The following is a 13,321-nucleotide window of genomic DNA, read 5'->3' as shown; positions in this document are numbered from 1 at the left end:
CAGTAGATTCTGACCCCAATGACTCATATACATCCTGCTGTATTGGTAAAGAGAAATAATAAAGCAGCAGATAGATATTATTACAGTCCATGAGTTTTAACTTTCACAATATGTGTTCTTATGTCAATAGGCAGCTAATCACTGAACTGAGGATGTGGACAACAGAAATCATTTTACAGGCAAGTAAGTTGACTGAACTAGTAAAAAACACAGTGAAACTCCACTGAAAATGAATGATAAAACATTCCCACATCAAAAGTATGGCTAATTCACATTGGCTAGACACCTGCCATTTGAGGTCCCAAATAATAACTGAACTCTGTTACGACAAACACATGGTTTTGCTGATGTGCATGTTGCAACACTGAATTTCTTTGCACAATCATGTGTTGCTCATTTTTTATATTAAAAAAATGGACATACAAATGGAAATATATGAGTAATGAAATGGATTTGTCACCATGCTACATGGTTAAAAAAAATTATGTTTTCTCCTTTGCTGCCTTGGAAGCATCTATTTATGTGTTCATACTTAAAAACTGCTTCTGTGTATCTGTTTGCAATACCCATGTTTGATGAACACAATAAGACTTAATTTACATGCTAATGCAACAAACCAGATGCAGAACAGATCAACTCACCTGCTAACACATACATTATCTGGGCCACACTAGTACTGACTGAATGACAGATAGCTTTAATCCCATGATGGTGGTTTGCAGAGCTGCTCAAGATTTGACCTCCCTACGACTATCTCCCATCCCTCTCTCAGATATGTAACCATTTCCTACAAATTACTGCCAGGTTGCTTTTTTTTGATTTCATCCCTCATCCTTTTGTATGTTAAAACCAAATTAATTCAGGATCAAAGGGTGGGGTTTTTACATGGAACTAGATCTAAGTATTAACCGATTAACAACTGATACAATAGGTTTATTATTTAACAAACACAAACCCACATTATGTGTCTTTGCTATTGCAATAAGGTAATGTGGATTTTTTTGCAAATATTTTTGTCTCAGACATTTTGGGAGCACTCAAGATCATCTGGTGGGTCAAACCTTTATAAGGCTATCATCTATCACTCTGCACTCATGGATCAGCACCAGAGAATTTCTTAACAGTGAGTAAGAATGGAAATGTGTGCGCTGATGGCTAATTTGCTAAAAGCTTACCTTAAGAAGTCATAACCAAATCATCACTAGCATTGGTCTTTTTGGAAACACTTGGTTTTATGGTACTGAAGCATGTGTTGCCTGAAAATATGAAGAGATCATTTGCACACACACCTCATGCATTGACAAGTCTGTCCTGTTCTCCATCCTAAAACATCAACTCCAAGCCATAATGTAAGAATCAATGTAAAAGGGTAGAGCACGGTCTCACTGTTTTCAGAAGATGAGGATGCTTTTTGTAAGCATGAGTGCACTATATTTTTATTAGCTTTACCCTCTGCTTTTAAAATTTGTTCATATTTTGTTAAGTCATTATTAGATAGTGAGTTAACAACAATAGGAACTCATTCAGTTATCCTATCTGTCCAGACCATTGTTTGACCATAATTTTCTCTCAGACAGATATTGGCAGCATGTTACATAAAACAGTGGCAATGTACCAAACATGAATACTGATCATCTCTGTCCTTATTCTCTTGCAGGAAAAAACAGAGTTCAGCCTGAGCCTGCAGAACACAGTGAGAATGTTCCTACTACTACCTTGACTTCTGTAATTTTCTTAGCTGTTAGGTGTTTCTGCTTTTGGAGAGCATCCTGTGTTCAATATTATTGAAGAAATCTCACATTCTTTCATTAGAACCTGGTGATGCTATGATTGATCTCAAAGGTACAAGCCACAGCTTTAAGGATGTTTCTGTTCTAGAGCACAGTTGAAAACCTTGAAGTTGGTTCTGAAGTCAAAATGTCACCTCAAGTTGAACAATTTATCTTCTTTTTAGCTATTACCAGCACATCCTGACTGTTCATCATATGATGGAGGAAGTTATTTTCTGCATTGGGTCCCACCTGCCGTACTATTAAGAGAAGATTCCTCCTTATATTGCTGGCCTATCTTCTTGAATTCATACTTCCTTCCTGGCTCTATTGCTTCTCTCGTGAGGAGAACTTTGAAGCAGATACTCCTTTGTGCACTGATCAAAACGATTAAGAGAAACAACCTTTCCACTACAAGCCTTTAGTCAGTGAAATATACAGAAATACAGCATTCCATATCCATATATTTCTAGGGTCTTACTTTACATGAGGGAAGCCCAGGACAGAAAATAAACCAGTCAGAAAGAGAGGCAGCGCAAAACAAAGAAACAAGTCAGGGCAAAAATACAGTAGTTCAATATAAGACTGCTGAGGTAAGGCAAATTTTGCAAAGTTGAGGTTACATTCCTGTGCTCAGTCTCAACAGCAGCTCTCAGTCTTTCCTTTGCACAAAATTCACTGAGTTTCTGAAACATAAAATACAAACATTAAGCACACCTGAAATTGTTCCGTTTAGCTGAAAAAGGCATTAATCCTGTAGAAGCTCCAGCTTAACCACTTTGGTAGTTGTTCCTTCCGGGCACTAGAGAATTAATTATCCATTTGCAGTCATACCAGGATACTCTTTTTCCCATTTCAAAATTGTGGAAAAGAAAAAACCATGGCAAGGGAAATTACATGGAGGAGTAGCAAGTATACTGACTTTTTCATATTTATTTAATAACTGTGTATGAAAGGTCATGGTGAACTTCTGGCTTAAAATGATAGTTTGATGAAGTAATGGTATGCATGTGCTTGCTGCTGTCTCTACATGTGCTTTTTGAAGCACATGGCCAACATTAATAGACATAAGCAGAAGAAAGAAATGCAAATTTTATAATCTGTGTTTTTCAAGTGGACAGGGAACCTAAACTCTGCAAGTACATCTCTTGCAAACATACTCATAGACTATTATGGAAACAAGAATATGAGTACAGAGACTTTTTAAGTGACAGTCCTTCAGGTTGAAGGAAACACGGAATACATCCAGCTAAAGAAAGAGTAAAACAAACAAAAAACCCACCACAATCCCACCAAAGCCAAACCTTTAAGGAGTATTCTATTACGTCAATAGTTCAGACCTAACTTTGTTGAGTTTATACAGCTTTTTGGAGAGATCTTTCTAAGATCATCATGGATTAAACAAACATTTAAATATTTGCCTATCATGAGAACAATGAAATATAAAGAAGATGCTGGAACAGAAGCCAGAGTGGCAGCAAAAGGACCTAGCAAAAGGAAAAACAGCCCAGTCAAAGCCCAGTTCTGCCATCAGTGTCCCTGTTATATGATGCAATTACAAAGAAGTAAAGGCGTGAATGTACTTCAACTAGCTCTTCTGTAATTGTTTAAGTAAAAATAATACTCAAGTTACAGTGCTGTGACTTTTCATAGATAACCACATGTTTACATTAAGTGAGGCCTGCTTATAGACACTACAGAAAGACCCCAGATTAAAGAGAGCAAGCAGAGTTCAAATGATAAAGGAAGCACTTGTACACTTTTGGGGGAAGAGGAACATAAACAGCCTTTTAATCTTCTAAAATTAACTATGCTATTTTCATCACAAAGAGACGTGTTTCAAAAACCAGCAAAGGCCTTCATAATTTCTTTAAAAACAACAGAAGATAAGAGGAGAAATAGAAGAAACAGGTACAAAAATAGAGAGGAAAGGCTGAAATTAATTTTATTTAACAACACAAAAGAATTAAGAAGGAAAGTCTACTGAAATAAAGAAAAGCACTGAAGGAAAATAAGGAAAAGCAACACTTTAATGTACTGTAAATACTTATTTCACTATTGCCTTTTTCCAGAACATTTTACTGATGATGTTTCATGGATCATCAATAAAGTAACACTATAAAAAACCTCTAGAATCTTATTTCCTTCTGGCGTTTGTGCTATATTGACAGTAACTAGTCCATGACAAAGGGGCAACCAGTTCAGCTTGAAGACTTGATGCAAAAGCAAAAGGGGGAGAATTCATTTTTAAAAAGGTCAGTAATAATGTTTGAAAGGAACACCAAGTGAAACAAATGAATAAATAATTAGCTTAAGGGTAACAGTATTTTCAAAGCAAATGGATTATTTCTGTTACCAAGAAGATAGGGCATTTGACAGCTAATAAGACAGCAAGGCATTCAGCTTCCAAACACTAAAAGGTGAGAGTTAATATTACACTAATGAGCCACAAGCATACTGCTGGCTTGTTTTTTATTAACACTAATAAATGATCTCATAATACTGATCAGTAGTGGCTTTTTTTCTCCACATATCTCACAAAAGATTTTCAGGTGACAAGTACTATGATACATATGGTAGAAACAAACAGCTGTGGCCACAAAGATGTTTTGTTAACTGATGATTAATATATTCAGGAAGCAATCACACTATTCATTAGTAAAAGTTTACAAACATTAAAAAGTGCATAACATTTGAAAACAACAACACAAAAATATATATAATATATATACTATATATAAAGAAAGTGACATCACCTCCTGTTAATAAAAGAAAACAAATCTTCTGACCTTGTGATTGGTGCTTGTGTGATTGCCATAGTTTACTTGTCACTCTCTTCACTCACCTTTGTCACACAGAGGTGTGGCTGCCCCATTTTGCAGCATTCAGCCTCATGTATGGCCTTGTCTATTGGGGCAGGATGGGGGGAAGGAAAGCAATCAGCAATAGCTACTGCAGAACAGGCTATTAATTTGTAGATATTTTAAGTGATGTCCTGGATGGACAAGCTATCCTGGTATGTCGATGAAGGTCCACTTTGGACTGTCATTTTGGAATAGCTGAAATGGGAAAAAAAGTCTAGTCTTTTGGGTGCTAGATGCCAAGTCTCTGACTTCCCTTTTCACCTCCAAGCCAAAAGGCTGCTGTAGCAAATTCTAGCACTTGTCTGTACTGGTGCATCAGTAACAGGCTACTGGCTGTGCAAACTCAACAGCCTGATCAACTGAGGCAAAGGCAAGGAATAGTAAAAATCGTCCCCCTGGCTGAATCCAGCCCATGATCCACTAATTGGACTATCCTGTATTCTAAAAGTAATTTCAGAATACATAATTGGCAATTAGGTATATGCCAGTTATTTTCCCATGTGTAAACAAGGCCCATCTTTAACAATGTGAACCAGGAAAACCTCTAGCACCACGGAATTTGCTTAATTTTAACCCATATAAGGTTATAAATGTATTCTTAAAACTACCATAACAATAAAGTACTTGGACTAACATTTTAAAAAAATATCTCAGAGAAAGATTAAGAAATTGGGTGTAAAATTAGAAAAATGGGAAAGAATAACATAAAAGATTCAATTTGAGTCTCTGATATGCAACTAACTATAGGCGAGTGGCAAAACTGTACCAAGGACACAACACACGCTGAAGTATTCACATTAACAAATCGTTTTGAAGGCTCATCTAGTAACAAATTAGTGTTGCTGAGTCATTTAGGTTTAGGCATAATCAATTTAGCAGTTGATGCTTAGATCTATCATGTGCACATCACCACATTATGCAAAAAACCAGCCCTTTCAAAACGCGTGGTAGAAAAATTCACAGTAACAGAAATATTCTTCATAAGCAGTTGAGAAGGGGCAGTGTGGAGCATCTAAGTTGTACAATACAAAACCCATTGTAAATAACAGAGCTGTAAAACAGATGCAAAGTTCTAAAAACAGTGCTTTCTTTACAGTTCTTTTAATGGGCGAACACTTTGGCCAGAGAATTTTAAACTCTGAGGATCACACAAGCCTTTGCTTAAGATACTCAATTAGATCCTCTGACATTTCAAAGGCCATTTGCTACAAGATTTACCTGTTCTACTTTCTAAAAGTGTTCCCATCAAGTAGTCATTATGAAGGGATCCATCAGATGACACTATCCCAAAAAATCAATACACGTTCAACCATTGCTAATGACAGAGGTAGAGAAAATTCTGTCTTCTGTCACAGCCTGTACCCTCATTTTTAGCATTTTGTTGAGTGGGTTCCAGCAGTGAAGACACATGCACTTTCTTTTCTACCAGCTTGCTCATGGAAACAAATTTGTTCCAGCACACTCCTGTAGTCTGAAAACATCCAGCAGCTGCTCCACTCGGTCAAAGTCGGATGTCAGCTTTCTTGCTTTGCTGCCTCCCCTTGGGCCTCCCCGGTTTGCTCACTTGGATTTCGTTGTGCATCTCCTTCTCCTTCTATAACATAGAAGAAAAGGATGAGTAATCCACCCTAAAATAAAGAGGTCTTGCTCCCAGAGCCCCAATTGTTCATCAGTTTCAAAAGCAAAGTAAAAAGAAATTGAAACTGAAACATGAAATCTTTTACTGCTAAGCTAGCCATAATTTGCTTTTGAAGGTGTCTCTTCAGATGCAAAATCCTAGCTGCAATCACCATTATCACTATAAGTGAAGACCTAAAGTAGCTAGAAATTAAAGAATTTCAACAAAAACAGCAGGGTATTTTTGACAATTTGTTCACTATGATACTATGGCAGCATAAGAGAACAAACCTCACTGCACCAAGTCTGAACAGAGTTTCCTATAAAAAGAGATGCTACTTCAATTAAAGCAATAGTTTGTTAAAGCTGTATTTGTCCTGTGTGTCCATTTTCAGCACTATGTTCTACAGTGTTCAGTCCATCTGTCTCACTGCAAACCACAGAATGATCTGAGGAACAGAATACATCCTACAGTGGCACAGTGAGCAGACAACTCATGAAGTCTGTGTAAAGAAGGCTAAAAATGCATTGACAATGTTCTATTAGTACCTATATGCAAACTGTTGTATTTCACCTAACAATTAAAGACCTAACAGGTTCTGGAAGGTAAGTTACCAGGTAACTTAACAGGTAACTGGAAGATAAGTGCAAGTGAGACAGAAGTCCTTGAACACTGGACTAATCAGCTAAACAAGGAATAATGTTAAGACAACGTTGTCTCTTACATCTTGCAAGGATTCAGAGTAATGGTACTGAATTGGCTGGACACAGTAGTTAAGAAAAGAACATTCAACGGCTAGGTTGTAAAGAGCTCTAAATAGAGGTAGTAGTGTCTCTCAACTTTAATCTATAGCTCTTTAGAATAAAGGCAGGGTTCTCAATGCACATATTGTTTCCCAATTTCAGATCAGACTGCACATCTGCAGCTTTATTTCTGTTTATAGAAATAGGCACCAAAACCACTTTCTTTTTTTCTGTGTAGAAAAAATGGCACATTGCTAATGGAAAAAAGCTCTTTGCATTGCAAAGAACATTGCAAACAGCTCAGACATGATACCCGTGTTTTGATCATGCACTGAGTATTTAGGCAGCAAAATGCCTTGAAGAGTATCATGAATTATCAAAGACAACCTGATGAAAAGTTGTACGGAAAGCTAATTAAACTATTAAGCAGTGAGGTTTGTTCTGTTCATGATGTCTTGAGTAATAAATAAATGTTTTGCAAGGCACTTGCTCAGAAAACTATTTCTCAGTTTCATCTCTCACATTACAAAGGATTCCATCAGGATGGATCTATGTGCAATTATTTGCTGTTGGACAGAAATTTCTTTTGCCCATGTTGTCCAAACACTTTTCTACAAAGCCTCCCATACTTATTCTAATACTGCCGAAGTCCAGATGAGTCAATTCTTGTGGTTTTGTTCCTTTTTTGCCTGCTCTGTCCTCCATTTATTCTGACTACTAGAAAGTCTTTAATATTCCTTATAGTATCTAGGCAAGCCAAACTTTCCTGGAAGAATTCTTATTTAAAACAACATAAACAACTCCAAAACCAAACCAAAGCAAACCACACAACCACAGGAACCACACACACAAAAAACCCAACCAAAAGAAAACACTACCAAAAAACCCCAAACAAACCCTGAAGAGCAAATAAATCCCTTGTGTTTAAAGAAAAATCATCTTGGATACAAAGCCCAAACACTCTCTACCTAAATGTTAAACACAGATCACAAAGATTCAGAAAAAGAGCACTAAGGTTCTAAAATACCACTTAAAAGATCTTTTCCAGATCAATGAAAAAACTCACTAGACTAGATCCATTTAATCTACAATATATTGTCTTGGTACTACAAACATTTTCATTCTGCTGGCAGAGCTCGCCTACTAAGGGTTTTAAAATACGTTTACAGAAATAATTTTGCTTCTAAGTTCTGAGAATCCCAAAATTGCCTAAGCACAGTCCTGAACTATTCTTCCTCTAAAACATGATGGCTATAAAGCTCTTAGGAGTAAGACTGCAATTCCTACACAGCATGTTGAAAACATCGGATAGTATTAAAAAAAAAGAAACAAAACCTAATAATATGATACTCTAAGCCATCATACAGTTGTGTGAGTTGGTAAGCTGGTAACAGTTAATTGTTCTGCTAATGCACAGCTTTGAACTCATTTTTCTTCCTAGAACGCTACTGACTTTACAGCGCCTGCCAGTATTCCACATACGTACACCTAAACCCATGAAGTGAAATAACTTTTAATCACAAATTTTTACAATCAGTCCTTCAGTTCTGTATTAATTCAACAACCTATTATCCCCATTTTTTGTAGATGGCTGGACCACTACAATTCTCACAAGAAAGTATCCTTTCTACTTCCATGTTCTGTAGCATAACTGAAGACACAGAGAAAAACAGCAGGTTGTTCCAGAAATTAGATCTGCAGAGACAAGTTCCTGTTCTTCATTGCACTTTTTCCTTACTACTTCATTTCGCTACAATTACCTGTAAGATAATCTGAATATCAAGTTTCTTGGATTGCACTGGTTACCTTGAGAGTGTTGAGCAGGTGAGCTACCTGCTGTTTTTCCTACTAAAATCTTTCTTTTGCCTTCTGCCTTATGATTTCTGTTGCAGTTTTGTACTTATCAGACGTACACAGTGTTGCTTTTACTAAATTTAGATAAAATGTGTTGACAGAGAGTACTTGGAACCTGTATTTTGAGGTTTGGTAAATATGTCCATTCCACAGATAATAGCAGGTTGTTAGCTTATTATGGACAAAGAAAACTGGGACAGTTGTTTTGAAGGGAGAGTGTTATACAGTAATTACATGTATTATACATAATTATGCAGTAAACTCTTGATTATCTGTCACTGGCTCATTGATGAGGGAATTAACCGACGCTCACTTCAGGTATCAAACAGTGCATGACATAAAAAATACGTGGTCTTTGAACAAGGCTTCACTGCCTACTGCTGTTCGAAGCCGTTCCTGTCTTTTACAGGAAACGTATCTGCAGGTTTTTCAAAGGGAATGTACTAAATATGCCTGAGTAGTTTAATTTACATATGTTTTATAACCACCTTTTTTTTTTAAACATCTGCATTATCCTACTCTGCCATTACTCCACGCAGTTGAAAGCAAATGTACTTGCAGTTTTGCAAGAAAATGCACGTAGTTGTAATAAGAATAAAAGAAAAAGGAAAGAATCGAAACTTGATGTCTATATTTATATAATTATGTGGTACTTAGCATAAATTGTTTGACATGCACTTTGAAAGAAAGAAGATATAACCCCCAAACATGTGTTTTCCTCTTAATCCTGTCAGGTGTGATACATGTATGCATCCCACAAGCACTAATGTATTCTGAACCGGGATTTGCCATGCAAAATATTTTTTAGCCTCTCTTGGTTTGGGGAAAGATGTGATGGGATGATACACTAATACTCATACGGATTCTAAGTAAGACAATGCATTTTCCAATATTTGTGGTTTGGAGGCTTTTACTTGGCACCTAGTTGTACTAATAATGCAAAATTTAAATATATTTTCATTACATCTCATTCAAACTGCATAACCTCCTGAAGAAACACACAGGCATTTTCTGTGTATCTACTACCTATGGTAATTTTGTGAGCAATTCTGTATACCTTTCTGCAGTGATTAAGCTACCCAGGCTTAGGGATCTCTAAGAAAAACTAACTAGGCTCCTGAATTATTCTATATTAAAAATTAGGCTAACAATTATTTAAACCATTCTCATCACTGCATGCACAGAACACATATCAACACATATTATAAGCACAAAGTCACATTCTTTTTATAGCTCACAAAAGAAACCCAGTTTTGACTTATAACCACTCCAACATCTTAACTTACAAATAGGGATTGTTTATATCTTCTAAATGGACAAGATCAAAGACAATTTTGATAAGTGTACATTTGAGACTGAAGAAAATCAAAGCAAGAAGGAAAGCTGGCATTATGCATTTCAAATGGCACTTTCTATTTTCCCAACATTTTACATGTATCCCTACATTAAAATAAATAGGCACACCTACACACATACTAATAAAGTTTTTCTTTTTAAATAGAAAAAAACTAAAGGCCCTGCCCAGCTGGAATTGCATGTATCTAGAAGCCATAGGTGCCAAACTGGCAACTGGAGTAGGAATGACTTAGGATGTACAGTAGTCTGAAAGGCAAAAAAAAAAAATCCCCCTGTCAAAACAGCACTACAACCACCTGAACATCATGCTGCCCACATCTGTCTGTCCTGTGAAGAGACTGCCTCTTGGAACTCTTGCCATTGTCCCTGAGAAAAGTATGTGCATAAATAGGGCAGCTGCTTCTCAACAGTTTTTTCTTTGCCACATTTTTTTCCTTCTGCCATTATAAAAATAAGCAAAACACTTCTCACCTAAGATCTGAAAACGACTTTCTTTTATCTGTAATATCCACTCGTTAACCCCCATCCACATGATATGAAAATACTTATGCACTCATATTACTATTTTAATGCAATGTAAGGTGCACTGTCCCTCCTTCCTCTCAACTGAAGGTGCACAACCATTAAAACATTTTGGTCATACAATAGGTAATGTAAAATTTAGGATTGTATTACTGCTTATCACCTTAAAAGAAGGAGCAAGAGGTAAGAGACAATTTACTCAGAAACAAAGGTCCAGGTAAAACAAACAACGATGCATTGCTATTGCTTTCTCCTTTGGCAGCTGAAAAAAAAATTTCACAACAACCTTTCATGCAGCCACATGGCTTCTCCTGCAGGCTTCAAACCAGAGAGCTTCCCTTAAAGGATATTATGAAGAGTTGGGTTTTAATAAAGACTTCCTTATTTTCTTCCTTGTACTCCTCATATATTTTTCAGTGATATGTTGCACTTGCAAATAACTACCCTTCCCATTTATGAAATCTGGGATTCCTATGGAAGGCAACACCTGGTGATCAGAAAAAAAATATTTTTGCTGCTGAAGGACAAAGTAATAATGTGTGCACATAAACCATGCTTTGCGTACTGGTCTTTTCATTTCAGTTTTAAATAAATATAACAGAAGTCCAAAAAGCACTCACCTGCTTTGTTTATATCAAGCTCTGATAACTTTAAGGCTAGTTCACTAGAGTTCCCACCCGGAGAGGACACAAGTATGTCATGTAATGCATTTCTTCTACCTGTTCTTCCTGAAGCAATAAAGTCTGCATATGTAGATTCCACATCAGTCATTGCTAACAAATATCCACATAGCAGTACCTGGATGGAAGGAAAAAAAGAAAAACTGAAACACCACCACTTAGATCACCAGAAGAACAGATGACTTTATGGCATGGGAATAGAACTACAGGGTTCTCATTGTGGAGTAGATTGGCTAAACAATAAAAGAAGATGCCTCAGCCTTGAAATTTAGAGAAATTAGAGAAGAAACAGAGTAGAAAGCAAAAAAGCTGTTTGTACTTTACGCAATCTGTATCCAACAGTATTTTAAACAACTTCATTTTCCATGCTTCATAAAGTGATAGGGAGTACTTTATAAAAGCAATGACCTCAGCAACATAATTTCTTTATAGAGTTGTCTCTGCTTTTAATATTAGCTGGGATGTAGGTGGTAGGTAGGGGGTGGAACGAAGTTCTTTTCTGCACAAAAAGCAGAGTGTAAGGAGTAAGAAAGTACAAATCGATAATCCTTTTGCATGCAGAACACTGTGCTCATACACAGGCACAATTATGTTTTGTATCTTTTCCTTTCTGTTAGCATTAGTTTTGGCATTGTATATAGACCTCTTCAGGCTCAACTCATTTATTTTGGTGTGGTAGTTGCCCCAAAGTGAATGTATTATCATAATGTCACTGAAATGAGTGATGATGTGCTAACAGCTAAACTACAATGCAGAGGTTAGAAAGCAATACTCTGTAAACTAGGTATGAACTCAGAACTTCTTTTCATTAGAAATAATTATTTCTTGCATCATTATGGAATAATGGGATGATGTGCATTAATTTAAGATCTGCCAAAGATACAAGGAAACTCCTATTTCAATCTCAGTGAGAGAAATAGTTGCATCCCTGCTGAGTATCTGCTATAGATCTAAGCTGTTAGAATTTTATTTTCTTTTTATTAATTTATAAAATTGTAAAGGAGGGAGCATTTTCTTTTGCTGATCTCATTGCTTTTACTGTAGTTTCACTTATACTCATCTAAGTTTTCCTGCAAAATGCTGACTACCATGGTTCAAATGGAGCTTCCCTCATGTTTTATGTTTTGGTGTTGTAAGGGAATCAGGGAAGCTTTCTGCTAGAGCAAAGAAAAGAAGCACTAGGAAAATACTCAACAAAACCAGCACCCCCACAGTTTTATGCTTCCTTCTTTTCTAAGCAGTATTTCTCTGCTTCTGCATACTGCTTAGAGAGGACATGGTCATAAAGGCAACAGGGCACAACTGCATACACTGAGAAGCTTTAAGTGTTATTACCAAAGCAGCCCAAACTCCACATTTGTGTAGATCATACTGATCTTTTTAATCTGTTCCTACTGCAGTTGCTGGACACTTGAAGCAGCCCCTGAAGTCATCACATATATTAACAGCAGCAAAAGGCTCAGCTTTCTCTCTCAGAATAAAATTAAAAACCTTCATATTTTATAAAGTTTTCATTTTATAAATACATAAAAAACAACACCCAAGCTTTCCCCACTCTCAACTCTAAATAACTTCACAAACCGTGTGTATTCTTCATCTTCATTCTACTCCTCACCTCCCCAACTTCAGTCAGCTGCATGAGGGTGTACATATGATGTGTCTGAGAAGCCAAGAAAAGGGTTCTACACCATATTTTATTTAATCTAAATATAACTATATCAAGTATCGTTGCAAGACTGACTGACTTCATTGCTATCAAGCTTTGATGTCCCATGCCAAATGCTGAATGGCTGACAGGCTAATTTTAATCCTATGAACAGCTACTATGAAACAGGAAACTGCTTAAAAAACCCAAACCAACCAACAAACAGAAAAAACCAACAAACTAAGAACCAAGAGAACCAACCCACAAAAC

The 13,321-nt window shown here is 36.5% G+C and overlaps 1 protein-coding gene across 2 annotated transcripts in view; it reads right to left on the bottom strand.

Annotated features, from left to right (window-relative positions):
* Positions 1–3,691: 3,691 nt before the first annotated feature.
* PKIA (protein kinase (cAMP-dependent, catalytic) inhibitor alpha) overlaps positions 3,692–13,321 on the bottom strand; it is a 20,741-nt gene continuing 11,111 nt past the window's right edge. The window contains exons 1-3 of one of the 2 annotated variants that reach the window (XR_624745.1): positions 11,347–11,520; positions 5,937–6,227; positions 3,692–4,303 (exon numbers count right to left, since the gene is read on the bottom strand). Coding sequence is in view for 1 of the 2 variants with exons in the window: in XM_009073881.1 (XP_009072129.1) it covers positions 6,148–6,227; positions 11,347–11,524 (258 nt within the window). In the remaining variant the exon portion in view is untranslated. Of the gene's footprint in view, positions 4,304–5,185; positions 6,228–11,346; positions 11,525–13,321 lie in introns of those variants that run through there. The other variant, XM_009073881.1, reaches the window with a different exon arrangement.

The sequence above is a fragment of the Acanthisitta chloris genome, unplaced genomic scaffold (assembly GCF_000695815.1).
Source record: "Acanthisitta chloris isolate BGI_N310 unplaced genomic scaffold, ASM69581v1 scaffold9154, whole genome shotgun sequence".
Classification (NCBI taxonomy): Eukaryota; Metazoa; Chordata; class Aves; order Passeriformes; family Acanthisittidae; genus Acanthisitta; species Acanthisitta chloris.
The sequence above is the reverse complement of the archived record's forward strand: the minus strand, read 5'-3'. Positions and strand labels throughout refer to the sequence as shown.